A 17,941-nucleotide genomic window follows, 5' to 3' on the forward strand; every position below is an offset into this window, starting at 1 on the left:
GCTCCGTGGAAAATGAAGATTTAATTAACCCTTCACTGCTTCACAGCTGCTGATGTTTTTTCATTTCATGTTCAGGCAAGGGAGTGTTAAGCAACATTGGCAGAAAAAATATACATTTAGATTTCAAAGAAAATATATTTATATTAAAAGGGAAACATAAAAGTTGATCCTATCAAAATCATAATGAATGCCTTTAAATAGTTATTAGTTGTCAGCCAGCATCAGTGTTTATTGAGTTTGAAGTTAATTCAATTAAACTGAGATAAGAAATATTGTTTTAGCAACACTCTAATACACCACTTGTCTCATTTTTGATTTCGACTTGTAAAAAGCATTTAAGTCCTTGTCCTTTTCTTATTAGCCATTTTCCAAAGCTTTAAAGACACCTGACTCTTCATTTAATAAGCACTTTAATTGCAACACACACTCTGAAAATTGTAAGTTTTTAAGTCATTTAATTTATTTAAGTCATAAGTTTACATACAATTTGCAGAAAAAAAGAGAAAATATATAGGCCTATTTCAAATTGAATGTTGCATTTAGTAAGCCTACTGGCCTAAATAAACTTTTGTATCAACAAATTCATAATCATACCTGTTGCTAGTGCAATTTTTATTGACCATAGCCTCACTCTTTTTTTATTCATTATTTTGCTGCAGTTCCGCTCTTTTTATTTATTTTCTCACAGCCCCATGAGCAAAATGCAGCCTGCAGGTTAATGATGACAGCGGCACCTTAGTGAATACAAGAATTCAAATAACTAATATTAATGAATATTACACGTGCTCTATAAAAATCAGATGATTCACCACTAGGCTTGGGCTGTAATATGGTATACCGCAGGATCTAAAAATAGCAACGGTGTCAGTTCTAATACCGTTATACTGTCATAAAAACAATTCACTTAAGTAGGAGACAAGTAATAAATAATACATATAATTTATTTAATTCCTAGAAATGAGTATGCGTGATTGTCATGACGGGACAGTGTGGAGGAGAGAGAGGTGAGGTAAGATTTCGAGTCACACACCAAAAGTCACATATCGCTTTCAGTTTCGGGCTTTGGCGCGTTTTGCACTCACACACAAGTGTACCGTGCCAAAGCCCAAGTGAACCGCGCTCAGGCACACCTCTTCCAACCGGGCCAGGGCCGGCCAAGTGAACCGTGCTTGAGCACGATTCAGTGCACTTACACTTCTCAAACGATCCGGGAAACGGGCCTGGGCACGGTATGGATGTGAGTAGTGTGAGTAGGCCCCAAGTCACCTGTAATGTGTGTGTGTGTGTGTGTGTGTGTGTGTAAGAGAGGGAGAGACACACACACACACACACACAGCATCAAAATTTGGATAAAGCCCGAGCCTTTTCACCACATTATAACAAGGTGCAGCTGGAAATGCGGACGCCTTTGCCTCACGTGGTGTCTCTTTGTTGCTCTGTGTGTGTGTGATTGTGTGTTTGTGTGTGTGTGTGTGTGTGTGTGTGTGTGTGTGTGTGTGTGTGTGTGTGTGTGAGAGAGAGAACTTTGTGCTGCTGTCTGTGTGTGTGTGAGAGAGAGAGAAAGACCGTACTTATGTGTGTGTGTTTACACAGACAGCTTGTTTTAGGCTGTCTGGACTCTGTATAGCTGGGTGGTTTTTAGGTTTTGTTCTCCGGCGGCGTGTAGAAAACGGGTGTGTCGGGCAGCGGGACAACACATCCTGAATATGAGCGGAAGCGGTTGAATTCGGGTTAGAACCTGGTGGGATTCAATATTTAGTCCCGCGCTGATCTCTACCAGAGTGCCATCTGAACATGCGAATGTCCGTGTCTGGTGTGCCATGTTCGGGCTCTAGTGGGTCATCCGGTGCCTCAGTCAAAGTTAATGCAGTGTGCGTGGTTATTAGTCTGTGTACAAGCTCGGCACTTTAAACTAGCACACAGTTTGCTGAGAAACTATACATTGACACACATGATTGTGTACTCTCTGCTTGGTCTGTGGCCGAGGCTTATCTTCTCATGCAGTGTCTCTGTCTGCCTGCTTGTTTCCAATCACAGAGCGAGCGTGCTCTTGGCTCCACCCCTTGTAACGTTGGGGGGGAATTTGAAACTTCTTTCCATGTGAAGCTACACGCCCCTAAAACAGCAAACTGTGTAAACGCCCCCAAATGAACACTTTTAAACACATTATAATAAAAACATCTAAACTGTGTGTTGAACTGAACCTAAACTGGCACACTCAGAAGAACCTTAATAGTAATATTAAATCATAAAAAAGGGGTAAACTATGTGCCCTTTAAAATAAAACTGTAAGAAATAAGTAGACTAACATATAATTTAAACCACTTGTTTGGTACTTAAGGCATAATCTGTCTGCATTAATGTAAACGGTATCATCCAGGGATTCATTTGTTCCAAAACCCCTCCTTAGCGCGAAGCTAATCTGCACTGATTGGACCGATGACAGTTTGTTGTGATTGGTCGACACTGACTGCCTTCAGCAAGAGACAGAGTGAAATGCCCAGCAGCTAATCAACATTATAAAAGTAGTCACAGTGCATACACGCTTCATAGTGTAAAGCGTGGATTTTAGCTGCCAGTAGGTGAATGTAAATATAGAGGATGGACTTGAAAATACAGACGACTAACTATTTTATTGAGCAGATCTCCTAGGAGATCTCCTAGCTTCTCACACTCTGCACTTTTCACACACACACACACACACACACACACACACACACACACACACACACACACACACATATATTACCCTCGGACGACAACGCACGCACACATTACCCTCCTCCACGGAGGTCTGTAAACAAAGCGGCACGCGTCGCGTTTTAACCGTGGCTTTGCAAGCGATATGAGAATATAGCGAGTTAACCTGATACAGTACACGCAGTTATAAGTAACAAATCACAACTAAATACATTTGCAAGCTAGAGTAAACGAGGCAACAACTTTAATCGCATGTACTTACACTTGAGAAATGGAGAAAAAAACCGATCCATGTCCTGACATGTCCATCAGTACTCTTTACTGATCCTTCCTTTAACAAATGGTCAATGAAGTATTCTTTGTAGCATGTAGTTTCCAGATGTTTCCAGTAGTTTCCAACTGCTCAAGGCTGAGCTAATGCTGAGGTTTCATCTTTGGGTAGAGACTCAATAATATCCATCTGCAGTGTGACTTCAATCGACCGGCATGTTTGTGTGTGTGGCTTTTGCTGTGTTAGAGGGCGGGCCGCAGGTTTCAAATCTCCCGGGTTTGCGCTAAACTACTTGGCTTCATTATTGCATCATGGTAAAACATCTAATGACTCTTTATCAAGATGACTCATTTGAAGCACTATGAGTCGACTCTTTTATAGATGAATCAACAGTTTTAAACCAATGACTGTAAAAAAATATGGACGACGTGACAGCCCCTTTTCCCATAGAACGCCTTGAGGGCAAAACGCCTGCTTGACGGGCACAAACTGTTGCAAAAGACTGCTGAAATTGGAGCCTGGACATGCACAGAAGGACTGTCTGATGGAGCCAAAGGAGGAGCCACAAAAATGAGCGTAATCAAGCTTCTAACCAAACGCATTATGTAAAATCAACCATGCCCCCCAAACTTCTCACTTGACTTCTCACTGTATCTGCACTATAACAAAGGCTCGCTGATGTAAATAGAAGCACTTACATTTAAAAACACAGAATAATATACGGTTTAAAAACGCTGTGATGTAAGCTGTTAAACTTTAATAAAAGCAATACATGCTGGACTGCAGAAATAAACGATCTTTTATACACTCAAGCCTGAATATAGGCACAAATAATATATTCTCTTATAACAGGGTTGTTGGTATTTGTTTTCTTCATAGGGGTAGAAATAACACTTGTAAAATATGAACAATAAAATATAAACAACACGTACATTTTAGGAAAGGTTTTTTATTTTTAATTAGCCATCAACAGAAACCAAAATATAGCCTACACATAACGATTTACCATGCAGGAACAGTCGTGCGTTTAGAAGATAAATACAGCAAGATTACTAAATATCAACAGGATATTTACACATCCCAACCCTGCAATTTGTCAATTTGTGCAAAAAAAGAACTTTGCAGTATTATTACAATGTCTAACATCTCTAGTATATTGTTTATTGATTTTCGCTTGAATTGTTTATTTATTTAATTTTTTTGCCTCCGTTTTCATTTGGTTTATTCAATGCCTTCATTGTATCTGGCAACGAGGAAATTACATTCATTATAATGTTTAGTTTGAGTTTTCAAATAAAATGCCAACAGTAAATGATGTAAATAAATAATATCTAACATTTACAGCTCTATTAGGCTATATAAGATTTGGTTTCAATAACCTTATAATGTCTTATAACAGCAAATTCAGTAGATTACTAAATAACATGCCGAAACTTAAAATGCAGAGACGTCCTGTAAAGCAAGTTCAAATAGCCTTACAGGAGATCAAGGTGGAGATTATTATTTTAGACACATAAAGAAAATTACTGCTAATGATCACCTGTATTTTCCCCGTACTTAAATTAGTTTATTTGTCATTTATTGTGCAGTTTTATTGTCATAAGCATCCGGAGTATGTCCAGCAGAGGCAGTCAGTCTGAGGGGTAAGTCTCTGGCAGGCGAGAACTGGCCCGAGTGTATTTTGCTATCTGGGTGGCTAGGCGTGTATCAGCAAACTAATAAAGCCCGAAAAAAAGCTCTGACCTTAGCGAGTAAACAGTGTTCCACCAGATCATGTATGTCAGAAACTGTAGTTTACTGTTGAACTCCTTTTGTCATGGTAAAATAACACAGAAATCGAATAATAACACTTCAGTCTTCTGCCGAAGCTCAGACGTGCTGCTTTGAGAAACTGTCAATCACAACTGTCAATCACATTGACACACCCAGCATTAAATTACTGCTAAAAACAAACTGTTTTCAAAATTGAGGATCTGCACCTATTTCAGCACAATAATCAGTGCCTTAATCGACCAGAACTATCTTTCGGGACATTTTATTGCAAGTGTAATTAATTTTTTTATTTGGGCTCAAGTCTCCTTCATTAACACGGAGGAGGCGGGCTTTATGACTTGTACTTGCACTGCAGCCAGCCACCAGGGAGCGATCTAACGGCCGAGACCTTCACTCAAACGCAGGCTTGCGGCACACTTGTTTTAAACACTATACCCTTACAGATTTAAGCCTTAGCTGGATATTTTACTTCACTTAGAGTTGTGTTACACACTACATGGAAGGGCATTTTCAAATTCCATAATATGGGCTCTTTAAAACAGCGACCAATCTCTCCTCCATCATTAAAAGTTTGCCATAGTCGCCTTGACAACTCAAACACTGCTGTCACCTCAACAGAAACCCTGCAGTGCTTTCCTTGATTGATGAATGAAAAAGAACCGACTGAGGTAACACGCTTTTTCCGCTCGAGCACACAATGGCAAAACACTTGCGGCCGTTAGTAAACCATTCAACAGATGCTCCTTATGCAGCCAAACTTAAAAGATTTATAAACTGTATTTTTTAATCGTTTAACTGATACCATTAATCGGTTATAAACGCACTCTTTTAGGTAACGGTTAATCGGTTATTTTAAGCAACCTATAATTAAACTGCATGCACAAGCTCTATTTTTTTTTTTCTCTTGTTGCCGGCATGGTGCCGGAATACTTTAAGCTCTGAGTAAATCAAAATGAGAGTTCAACAGGGATTTTATATAGCCGCCCCCTAATCTACAAAGAAGATTAGAAAATAAATAAACATCACTGTTCTTTTACTTTACTCATCACTGGTATCAGTAGTCATCTCTGGTAGGACTATTAGTTTAGAAACCGGGCAACGGTAGACTCTATTATCAATAGTTATGTCTACTACTCAAACAGTTTCATCACTGCTGGGTACAACTTGTTTTATTCTGCCTATTGGCCAGAATGCTTGTGGCAATTGGGGGTTCATGACCATGACTACTTGTCCCACTGATGGATCTGGTGTAGAATGCCGCCATTTGGTAGGTGGTTGTAAATTCAGCAAGTAATTCTGAATGAATTGTTTCCAGAACTGATCAGCTATAATTTGGCTATGTTGCCATTTTCTCTTTGCCAGCAATTCTCCTTTGCCATAAACCACTTGAGGAAGGAAGGCGTCTCGCTGCCCCATCAGAAGAAGGTTTAAAGTAACTGGGTCCGGGTCAGATATTTCTGATGACACATAGCCAAGTGGTTTCGAATTCAGTATTCCCTCCACCTCTATAAGAACAGTGGTTAGTACTTCCTCAGTCACAATCTGATCTTTCAGTACCACTCGACAGGACAGGATTTAGACAGGTTTTAATAGAGTGAATTTCACGCTCCCAGGCTCCTCTAAAATGTGGGGCATGTGGAGGATTAAACTGGAAGAAAACATCTTGGAGTTCTCTGCTTCCACCCCTAAAATTTGTACCCTGATCAGCTATTAATTCAAAGGGTTTTCTGCGTCGTGCAATAAACCAACGTAAAGCCATGAGAAAGGAGTAAAGTCCATACTGTGCAAAAGGTCTAGGTGGATACACCAGGTGGTGAGACATTTTGACAATGATCCCCTATCATTTCTCATGTCTTCTGCCTTTATTGTCTGTCTTTGTTGTAAATGGTCCAAAGCAATCAACTCCAGTTGACCAGAAAGAAGGCTGATGTAAGCGAAGACGAGCAGCAGGGAGATAAGCCATTTTTGGGTTGACTGGCTTACTCCGCCAGGTCCTGCATTCATTGCACTGTTGTTGATATTTCTTTATGAATTGTCTACCTCTGATTATGCAGTAACTTCTCTGCAATTCTGCTGTAGGGATAGTTTTACAGATTGACCCAAAGAATGACCAGTCTGGTAGATAAAGATGAGCCGGAGTCAGAGATTTAAATAAATAAATCAAGTTTACTGAAGATAGTTTGCAGTTACACCAGCAGAAGCCAGCTTCAACACTCGCAATGAGTTCCTAGGCCGCTCTGCTTACAATCACCAATCAATAACAATTATACTCTCACATAACGACATTAACTGCGTCATATATATAGGTGTTTTAACCTGATTGGTTAAAACACAGATAGACTAGGAAAATTTTTTACGTGGGGTTCGTGCGTACAATTCTGAACATATTCTTAAGCATAAACGTCAGAATTCCCTTAGACTGATTAGAGGTGACTCCAGACCTGTGAAACGGATCAACAATCAAATAAAACACACACACTTAAAGTATAATCTGTTTCTTATCCAAGGCTGAGTGTACTCTCAGCCGTCTTTATCAAAACTGGTTAAAAAACCGGTATCATCTACAATCAGGCAGTTATAATCCTTACTACACAAAGTCTATTTTGAATAAAAAGTAGAATCACTTTAAAATGATTAACCGTAAAAACGGTAAAATCACTTTTAGACAATTTAGACAGTATTAACTCATAGAAATAACAATAGAAACAGTTGCTTCCTGTCCTTAGCCCTCAGTTCCACTCAAGGTCTCCGTGACCTCTGACCTAGTTTGGTGGCTTCTGAAAATAGTTATAAAGAGACAGGCAAATGCACTGAACATTCTTATATTAAGCAATGTGTTAACTTATTCATTAATTAAAATCAATTCGCAGTTAAATACTGAGAAACAGGATGATGAAAAGGATAAATGTTGGCTCATGATGAGACTGATTGGAATCCCAATCCTTCACTGCAAAGACACGTCCAGGTCCTGGATGAAGTAGCTGGTTGTCGTAGTTTTGCAAAATGAGTTTAGTGATTGCATGATCAGATGCCAAGACGATAGGATATTGGGTATCAACATCAAGTTCCTTAGCCTTACGAAGGCAACCTCCAGTCCTAACTATTCCCAGGGTTTGATCATGTTTAGGTCATTCTGAAGAGCATTGATTTAATCAAGAAGGCTGTCCTGCTGTGCTTGTCTCAAAAGTATCAGCTCAGTATCAATACGTTGTGCAGCTGGCATTGGGAGGTGCTTCTGTTTCATGTACAGACTGGTACATGGCTTGGACTAACTCTGCACATGTTGAGTGTTGCTCTGGATCTGGTGGAGAAGACTAAGGTACAATTACATAAGCAAAAAACAATGACTTTCTTAATTCATTCTCTTCGACTGACTGTGAGGTGGGTTGCATAGGCCAGTGTTCTGGTAACTGCTAAAGGAAATCAGGGCCTTGATTCCATTGACATGTTGAGAGACCTCATAGAGGAATTTGCCTCTTGTAATGTCATCAGCAAGATTTAGTTCAGAGTCCACATATCTCCATTTATTGGGACTTTTTAACTCCTTTATTTCTGTTATCCGTTTACCAACGAACACCTTGTCATGACAGGATTCCAATTTGATCCATGAATGCACTGTGGTGGAATCTGTCCAAAGAATAGTGTTGTGGATGGGTAGAGTAAGTTCTGTAAGGGCACCACACAGTTCCCGTTGGGGCATTGATATTTGCTTTTTGGGTGCGACACGGGATCTGGCCATCACAAATGAGGTATAGATTCTACCGTCTTCATCGTCAAGATGCAAATATGCCACTGAACCATAAGCTTGCTCCGAGGCATCACAGAATATGTGGAACTCCAGGTTGGTTTTGTTTGATTCTGGACAGATTGGAAAATAGCATCTTGGAATGGTTATCCTAGAGGGGTACTGCTGTTCATTGGTCCATTGCTGCCATTTGTCCTGCATATCTCCTCCGATGCACTCATCCCAGCCACATTTGTTTATTCACAGTGCTTGGACAAGGATTTTAGCTCTAGTGGTGTAGGGCAGAATATAACCAAGAGAGTCATACTTATAGGTTAGCACTAAATGTTGCGCATGGTGGGGTCCTCCTTGCAAAACTAGTTACTGGCCTATTGTCTTATTTTGAACCCACCAGCTGCTAGTAAAGCTCTCATTTTATCCATGGCCTCGTTGGTAGAGAGGAAGTATTGCAGACAGTTGCTGTCTGCAATCCTGAGGATTTGAATCCACATCGCTGAGGATTTGACATGGACTGCTCACACAGACGCGGTGCTGAGGAAGGCACAACAATGCCTCTTCTTTCTCAGGCGTCTCAGGAGGTTTGGAATGAGCCCCCACATCCTCCGCTTGTTCTACATATGCACTGTGGAGAGCATCCTCTCTGGCTGTATCACCACCTGGTATGGGAATAGCACCAGCAGCAATCGCAAAGGCCTACATAGCATTTTGTAAACTGCTGGACGCATAGTAGGAGGTGAGCTTCCCTCCCTCCAGGACATCTACATCAGGCTCTAATTTTAGTATGAGGTGGTTTAGAATATTAATATATTTATCCTCGTTTTATCTGACTCCAATTATAAAACATTGATAAGATTATTTTGTTTCCTTTCACATTATTTTAGATTAGGATTGAATATTCTCTTCGGTTCATTATTTTATGTTACTCGTTCATTGGGTTTCCTATAACATCCTGAATCTTGTACCAGCTGAGTATACAATTTCTTAAGCACAAGCATGTCAGTCTTGGTAATTAAACAGTGGCGATTGACCGCTATCCTAAAAAGGCAGAACCCTACTTGCTCAGATTAGGATATTTTTTATGCGGTCCCCATAGATCTGCTACCTCCTAAATCAAACAGAGCTATTTAGTCATATAATGATCATTACTATAGAATTAAGCAGACCAGTCGTACTTAAACTATTAGTAACTTTGAATAATCACTATACTATCTAATTTTTTTTTACTTTTACAGTCTAAGTATACATGAATTAATGCCAATGTGTTAGTCGGATCTCTAAAGACATCGTATAGCGTGCCGCAATGCTCCGTCTACCGTGTTTTAGTCCGTTACTAACCCTTACAAGGGCTTGTGGTGTTATGAAATTACCACAATCTACTAGATATAATGACACAAACTCTGTTTGAATAATTCAAAACATAATTTATTTGTCAGGTAAATGTGTATTATGCCAATTCATTCAGTCAATTCATAAAAGATCAATATGAAATATCAAATTATCAAAGACAAATCCAAGATTAAAATATTATATTTTGACCTGACTTCATATACATAACATGGAGCGTAAGCTCCATGTTACAGGCTGATCTGGGTAAGCAGAATTGCGCCGAACATTTCTCAAACCTCCCTTAAGTAATCCAAGAATCCCCTCAAGGAAGGGGGTGTGTAAAAAACAAAAGGCTTTTTGATACCTGAATTTATATATTTATTGTTTTGAATATGTCTATTTCTAAAGGGGATGAGACCATTGTACCAGTCGCACTGAGACATATCAAATTATATCAAACATGTAAGAACTCATTAAGCTGCATTCCTCCTCCTGACCAGAAGGAGGTGCTCCTGTCTCCTTGCACAACAGGATCCAATTGTCATGCTTCCTCCTGAACAGTGGATGGCACCACGTTCTCACCATCTGCTGTGTGTCACTACTCAAGCTTGATTTGCAACACCTGTGTCTTGCCCTATATAAGTGTGTGTGTTACAAGCTACTGTGTTCAGTCTTGAGCCAGTACCACCCGGTGTTCTCCAGATTGTCTAGAGAAGCTAAGTGACATTCTACTGTTGTGTTTTTTGACCCTTGTGTCTAATTTGTTTTGCCTGTTTACTAGAAGCTCGGCTTCAGTTATTTCTGTTGTACTTTTGAATTCTATTTTTCTAGTAAAGATCATCTGTTTATTTTTTTCTGAAACCAAAGCCTCAAGTTCACAAAGCCCAGCTTTGTGTCCAGGAGACCCGGGTTCAATCCTCTCCTAAACCAACACCTTACAGCAAGACTGAACCATGGAAGTGAACCCAGCAGAAGAAGCCTCACCACCTTCCAATGTTGATCATATTCTGTCTGCTTTGTCTGATCAAGCAACCACTTTCCAGAACCATGAGCAGATTCTTGGTGAGATCCTCCAGTTACTTAATCCTCAACGTTTAACTTCTTAAGGAAGCCAACCAGTAGCCATTCCTCCAACAGTTTTTGTTGCTTCATCTGAGCCCAAGTTACCAGCACCAGAGAGATTTGATGGAGACCCAGAGAGGTGTCGAGGGTTTGTCACCCAGTGCACGCTGGCCTTTCAATTGCAACCCAGCAGCTTTCCCACAGAGAACAGTAAGGTAGCATATATCATCACTCTACTTACTGGCAAAGCCTTGAATTGGGCCACATCTTTATGGGACCAGAAATCTCCCCTTACCAGCAACAGTACCAGTTTTATTGCAGAGATGAAAAAGGTCTTCCAACATCCAGCCAGTAAAGGAGATGTGAGTTATCGCCTGCTTCAACTCTCTCAGGGTGAGAGGAGTGTGGCAGAATTTTCTATCGAGTTCAGAACCCTGGCCTCAGAGAGTGGATGGGACCAGAGAGCACTAAAGGCCACTTTTCATTGTGCCTTGTCCTCTGAATTAAAGGATGAACAGGACTTTAGAGATCCTGCTCCAAATCTTGAGTCTCTCATTGATGTTGCAATCCGTGTTGACCATCGCCTAAGAGAACGACAACTGGAACGAGGTAGAGAGACCAGGTTATTTGACCCTGATGTACATTCTAGCACCATCACTCAGCCCCTTCAATCCAATGATCTTGATGAACCAATGCAATTGGGGAGAACTAGATTGACCCGGACGGAACGGGATCGGCGAATGAAAGACCGATGCTGCCTCTACTGTGGAAAGCCAGGCCACTTCCGCTCCACTTGCCCTGAACTGAAGGGAAAAGCCAGCTCTCGTCCAGGGAGAGGGGGTCCCGGGCGAGAGTAGATACTTCCCCCTGTGCTATCACTTCTGGAGCATCCGTTCAAGCCACTATCACCCAAGGCAACCAACTTCACCATCTTAGTGCCTTCATTGACTCTGAGCTGCTGGTAATTTTATGGATATCAATGTGGCCAGGGAGCTGGGTATTAGAACCATAATCCTCCAGAGACCCCTCACCATTACAGCGCTAGATGGCAGACCTCTTGGTTCAGGACAGGTTAGTCACTGCACTACATCTCTCCAGTTAAAAATAGGTGCACACCGAGAAGAGATACAGTTCTTTTTGATCCATTCACCAGAACACCCCTTAGTGCTTGGTTTCCCTTGGCTATTCCACCACAACCCTTTTATAGACTGGTCCAGATGTGTGGTAAAGAGTTGGGGTACTAACTGCTGTGTTTCTGATTTTTTTTTTTTTGCCATCCTCTCGAGCCACTGGAGACATTTCTTGGACCTCAGCCTGATCCCTCCAGATCACCCTCAACCCACACTATATCCATACCTACCACAGAAGTGCGGGTAATACCCAAGCTCAAGCCATTAACTTTCGAGTCTCCAGCCCCCTTGCCAGAGCCACTTAAGGTTCCTCTTCCATGTTTGTCTCGAGTTCCCCAAGAATACATGGATCTCAGTGAAGTCTTTAGTAAGTCTCAGGCTACTTCATTATCCCCGCATCGTCCATATGATTGTTCTATTGAACTTGTACCTGGAGCAAGCCCACCTCGAGGTAGATTGTACTCCCTCTCCATTCCTGAAAGAACTGCCATGGAGAAATACTTGAACGAGGCTCTAGACAGTGGTTTCATTCGCCCTTCAACCTCACCGGCAGGAGCAGGCTTCTTTTTTGTTTCCAAGAAGGATGGGAGTCTTCGACCCTGTATTGATTATAGAGGTTTGAATCACATCACCATTAAGAATCGTTACCCATTACCCCTAATGAACACTGCTTTTGAGATACTGCAGGGCGCCACTATCTTTACAAAGTTGGACCTCAGAAATGCTTACCATCTGGTCAGGATCAAGGAAGGAGATGAGTGGAAGACCGCTTTTAACACCCCTACAGGCCACTATGAATATCAGGTAATGCCCTTTGGCCTTGTAAATGCCCCAGCTGTCTTCCAGGCATTCATTAATGATGTCCTCAGGGAAATGTTGAACAGATTTGTTTTCGTTTACTTGGATGACATACTTATTTTTTCAAGTAGCTATGAAGAGCATGTACAACATGTCCGGCAGGTTCTCTCCCAGTTGTTGAGACACAGACTGTTCGTTAAGCTGGAGAAGAGCGAATTCCATGTCTCCAAAGTGTCGTTCCTTGGGTTTATAGTATCCAAATGTAGCCTTCAGATGGATCCTGGCAAGATTAAGGCAGTACTGGATTGGCCACAACCATGTTCAGTTAAAGAGGTACAATGATTTTTGGGGTTTGCCAATTTTTATCGGAGATTTATTAGAGGCTTAAGCTCCATTGCAGAACCCCTCACTGCCCTCACCAAGAAGACGGCCAAGTCATTTGTGTGGACTGAGATGGCCAACAAGGCCTTCAACAGACTGAAGAGTCTCTTCACATCTGCCCCCATTTTAGCTCTTCCAGATCCAGAGCTTCCTTTTGTAGTGGAGGTTGATGCTTCTGACATAGGCATAGGAGCGGTCCTTTCTCAGAGAAGTAAGACTGATAACAAGCTTCACCCATGTGCTTATCTTTCTCACAGGCTTACACCAGCACAGAGGAACTATGACATTGGGAACCGTGAGCTCTTGACAGTCAAGGTGGCATTAGAAGAATGGAGACACTGGTTGGAGGGGCCCAAACATCCATTTCTCATCTGGACTGACCACAAGAACCTCACCTACATTAGAGAGGCAAAGAGATTAAACTCCAGGCAAGCTCGCTGGGCCCTTTTCTTTAATCGTTTTGATTTCACTCTCTCTTATCGCCCAGGCTCAAAGAACTCAAAGCCAGATGCACTGTCAAGGCAGTTTGGGTCTCTAGACAGTGAGACCACACCAGAACTAATAATACCTACCTCAAGAGTGGTTGGCGCAATCCAGTGGGGAATTGAAGAGACGGTCAGGAGAGCACAGCCACAGACAGTGCCAGGTAATTGTCCTCCAGGGTGTCTCTTTGTACCTAATCATTTACGCTCTGAAGTGTTGCAGTGGGCTCATGCTTCCCTCCAATCGGGGCACCCTGGGACTACTAGAACCCACAAGCTCATCCAGAGGAAATTTTGGTGGCCAAGACTGCAAAAGGATGTCCGCAACTTTGTTGCTGCTTGCTCTGTTTGTGCACAAAACAAGGAACCAAGAACCCGACCTCAAGGCCTGCTGCACCCACTCCCTATACCTAAACATCCATGGACGCATATATCGTTGGACTTCGTTACAGGCCTACCAGAGTCCAAAGGTAATACAGTCATTCTGGTGGTGGTGGACAGATTTTCTAAGGCATGTCATCTGCTCCCTTTGCCCAAACTCCTAACAGCTAGTCAGACAGCAGAGCTTCTCATGCAGAATGTGTTTAGGATCCATGGCTTTCCGCAGGACATGGTCTCCGATCGGGGGCCACAGTTCACGTCCACGTTCTGGAAGGCATTTGGCCGGCTCATTGGATCCTCCATTAGTCTCTCATCTGGCTTTCACCCCCAATCCAATGGCCAGACAGAGAGGGTAAACCAAGAGATTGAAAGGTCTTTGAGATGCTTGGTTTCAGACAATCAAACCACTTGGAGCTCCCGGTTGGTCTGGGCTGAGTTTGCACATAACACCCTTGCACATTACCACTCTTCCCTAGGAATGTCTCCTTTTGAGTGCCAGTATGGTTTCCCACCCCTTATGTTTCCAGGACAGGAACCAGAAGTCAGTGTCCCTGCTGCTACACAACTGGTCCGCCGATGCAGACGATCATGGCAGAGAGCTCGAGTAGCCTTACTAAAAGCTACCGAGCAACAGCGGAGACAGGCAAATAATCGCCGAAGGCCAGGGCCCACACTTCGCCCAGGTCAGAGAGTGTGGCTTTCAACCAGGGATCTTCCTCTTCGGGTAGAGTCTCGCAAACTAGCCCCACGCTATATTGGTCCATTTAAGATCCTCCGAAAGATAAATCCTGTATCCTACCGGCTACTCCTGCCCAGGTCCATGAGGATTCACCCCACCTTTCATGTGTCCAAATTAAAACCTGTTGTATGTTCCTCTTTCTCCCCACCCAGCAAGCCCATACCAAGACCCCGGATCATTGAGGGTAGACCGGCTTACACAGTACGCAGGCTTCTGGATTCTCGACTGGTCCGTGGGAAGGTGCAGTACCTTGTCGACTGGGAGGGCTATGGCCCAGAGGAGCGGTCATGGGTGCCGGCTAAGGATATATTGGACCCAGTGCTTATCACTGACTTCAATCATGCCCAAAGAAGCTCCAGAGGAACGTCAGGAGCCGTTCTTAGAGGAGAGGCTCCTGTAAGAACTCATTAAGCTGCATTCCTCCTCCTGACCTGAAGGAGGTGCTCCTGTCTCCTTGCACAACAGGATCCAATTGTCATGCTTCCTCCTGAACAGTGGATGGCACCACGTTCTCACCATCTGCTGTGTGCCACCACTCAAGCTTGATTTGCAACACCTGTGTCTTGCCCTATATAAGTGTGTGTGTTACAAGCTACTGTGTTCAGTCTTGAGCCAGTACCACCCGGTGTTCTCCAGATTGTCTAGAGAAGCTAAGTGACATTCTACTGTTGTGTTTTTTGACCCTTGTGTCTAATTTGTTTTGCCTGTTTACTAGAAGCTCGGCTTCAGTTATTTCTGTTGTACTTTTGAATTCTATTTTTCTAGTAAAGATCATCTGTTTATTTTTTCTGAAACCAAAGCCTCAGGTTCCCTTATTATTCTTCTGCTCTTGGGTTCATCTAGTGAGGAGTTAGCTCAACTGGGAAAAGCCCCAGCTTTGTGTCCAGGAGACCCGGGTTCAATCCTCTCCTAAACCAACACCTTACAAAACATGATAGATAAAGTCACTTGGGTTAATTTAGAACATTCAGACTTTGAAATGACCATATGTGTGAGTTGGGGTGGTTGAAGTCGAGTTTCAGGGGATATAAATGTAAATGTAGCGGGAGCTGGTTCTTTCCCGCATTCCCACCTGCTGGGTTGTGGAGTCAGTTGTCTCTGTTTTCGGCTCATGTTTGAATTGTCGAAGAGATCAGAATATTTGTAATATCTCAATTCTTACTGGAGCCAGCACCTAAGCTTTTCACTCATCATAGCACACGTGCTGCTGATTAGTTGACAATAAAAGTGATTTGATTTGAGTTATCCAGATAAAATAAGTTTAACACAGAGTCTTCTACCTCTTCATTCCCTTCACAATGGTCTGTGATATGGCGCTGAAGGGCGTAGATGGCACAGCAAGGGCAGCATGTGGTGCCAAATGGAAGAACATGCCATTTATAAATGTCAGGACTCCTCCCTTTTCCCATGTAGTGATAATTGGATTTATCAAATATTAAAATCAATATTTAGGTATTGATATTAATATTGATATTTTAGCCTAACGTGGGGGCACCAATTAATGTAGAAATAACAGATAAATAACTCCTTTTAAACGGGGCACCAGACAGCTTTCCACTGTCAAAATAATTAACAATAAAATATTGTTAGTTAAATTATAGAAATGAGGAGTATATTATCTGGCCAAATCTGAAGGATAATGAGATCGTTTGACTTGTAGAGCCTTTTTCTGTATTATCAACACAAGGAAGACACAACTGTATTAAATGTGTATTTATTAACAAAATAGTAATCAAGGGTAACTACAATTACTAAATGTACAATAAATGAAGTGCATAGGCGAGTGATGAAGGTGATTAAGTTAAGCTAAGGTAAACCTTATTTTACAATAACAAGAAACTAAGGAAGTTTTTGTTATTAAAGAATATCAGTTATAAACATCTAATTAATTTTTTTTATTTATTTTATACTGAAACACACTATGCCAAGGTCTAATTTTTAAAGGGTTGGAAAGTGGAATATTTACGTTTCTGCCTTTGATGCAGTGGATGGAAGAAGTTGGATCTTTCTACAGATCTTGAAGCATGAAACGAGCAGACTTGGCTCTCTTGAGCTTTGAGTGGAAGAAATCTGTAGTTTTTGGAACACGCAGACTGGAGATTTCTAGAAGTGGTGGTTCGATGTCGGGAACACGCTGACATCTTTATCCTTGAGCGTAGAAATCTGTATCTTCTGGAACACGCAGAAATTGGAGATTTCTGGAGGTGGTGGTCTGATGTCGGGTACACGCCGACGTCTTTATCCTTGAGCGTAGAAATCTGTATCTTCTGGAACACGCAGAAATTGGAGATTTCTGGAGGTGGTGGTCTGATGTCGGGGACACGCCGACGTCTTTTTCCTTGAGCGTAGAAATCTGTATCTTCTGGAACACGCAGAAATTGGAGATTTCTGGAGGTGGTGGTTCGATGTCGGGAACACGCCGATGCCTTTTCTTTGAAGGTAGAGTTCCTGGAAATCTGGGACACGCAGATTTTTGGAGGTGGTGGTCTTGATGCGATGGTTTTAAGACGCCTTATAAAAAGCACTGTGAATCCAATTACCAAATCCTTGCTGGAACACGCAGCAAAAGTTCTGATGTCTAGGACAGAACCCCACAAACCACCATGAACCACACTTTGACCACACTTTTTACCACACACTCTTCTTAACACACCCTTAACTGACACACTCTTCTGCACACACTCTTTAGGACCCACCCATAACAGCCTTTTCTTTGTTTAAGAGAATGTCTTAAATACTTTCTCTGGAAGGCGGGATTGAAGGATGTCAGCTTTCATATCCAGCATTGTGATTGGATGATCCTGTGAGTTGGTCACTGGGAGGTGTCATTCATAATGTGGCCTGCATTTGCATAGTCATAATCCACCGCTTAACCATTATAATATTTAAGAGTCTTAAATATTTTCCTATGCATAATTCACTATGTCTAAACATCGCTATGTAATGTTGATCTTTACCCAAGCATTCATATATAAACCTTAATAAGCAAAGTTTCATACAGTGAAGTATTTCAAGCAGTGCATATTAAATATATACATGATCATTTGAATATACAGGTGTATGAAGTGACATTTTCCATTTGTGTCTCTTTTGTGAAATGCAAGTTTACTGATCCATGTGTGTCTCTGAGTTTGAGACGATGTCAAAAGTTGA

At 41.9% G+C, this 17,941-nt stretch overlaps 1 protein-coding gene across 5 annotated transcripts in view; it reads left to right on the forward strand.

Annotated features, from left to right (window-relative positions):
* Positions 1-17,941, forward strand: part of fam177a1b (family with sequence similarity 177 member A1b) — a 65,551-nt gene that overhangs the window by 26,238 nt on the left and 21,372 nt on the right. The window contains exon 6 of one of the 5 annotated variants that reach the window (XM_087297850.2): positions 956-1,148. The exons of the other annotated variants lie outside the window; for them this stretch is intronic. Within the exon in view, the coding sequence (XP_087153976.1) occupies positions 956-1,008 (53 nt within the window). The 3' untranslated portion in view covers positions 1,009-1,148. Of the gene's footprint in view, positions 1-955; positions 1,149-17,941 lie in introns of those variants that run through there. 5 annotated transcript variants of the gene reach the window in all.

Source organism: Danio rerio, chromosome 20 (genome assembly GCF_052040795.2).
Source record: "Danio rerio strain M-AB ecotype USA chromosome 20, GRCz13ab, whole genome shotgun sequence".
Taxonomy (NCBI): Eukaryota; Metazoa; Chordata; class Actinopteri; order Cypriniformes; family Danionidae; genus Danio; species Danio rerio.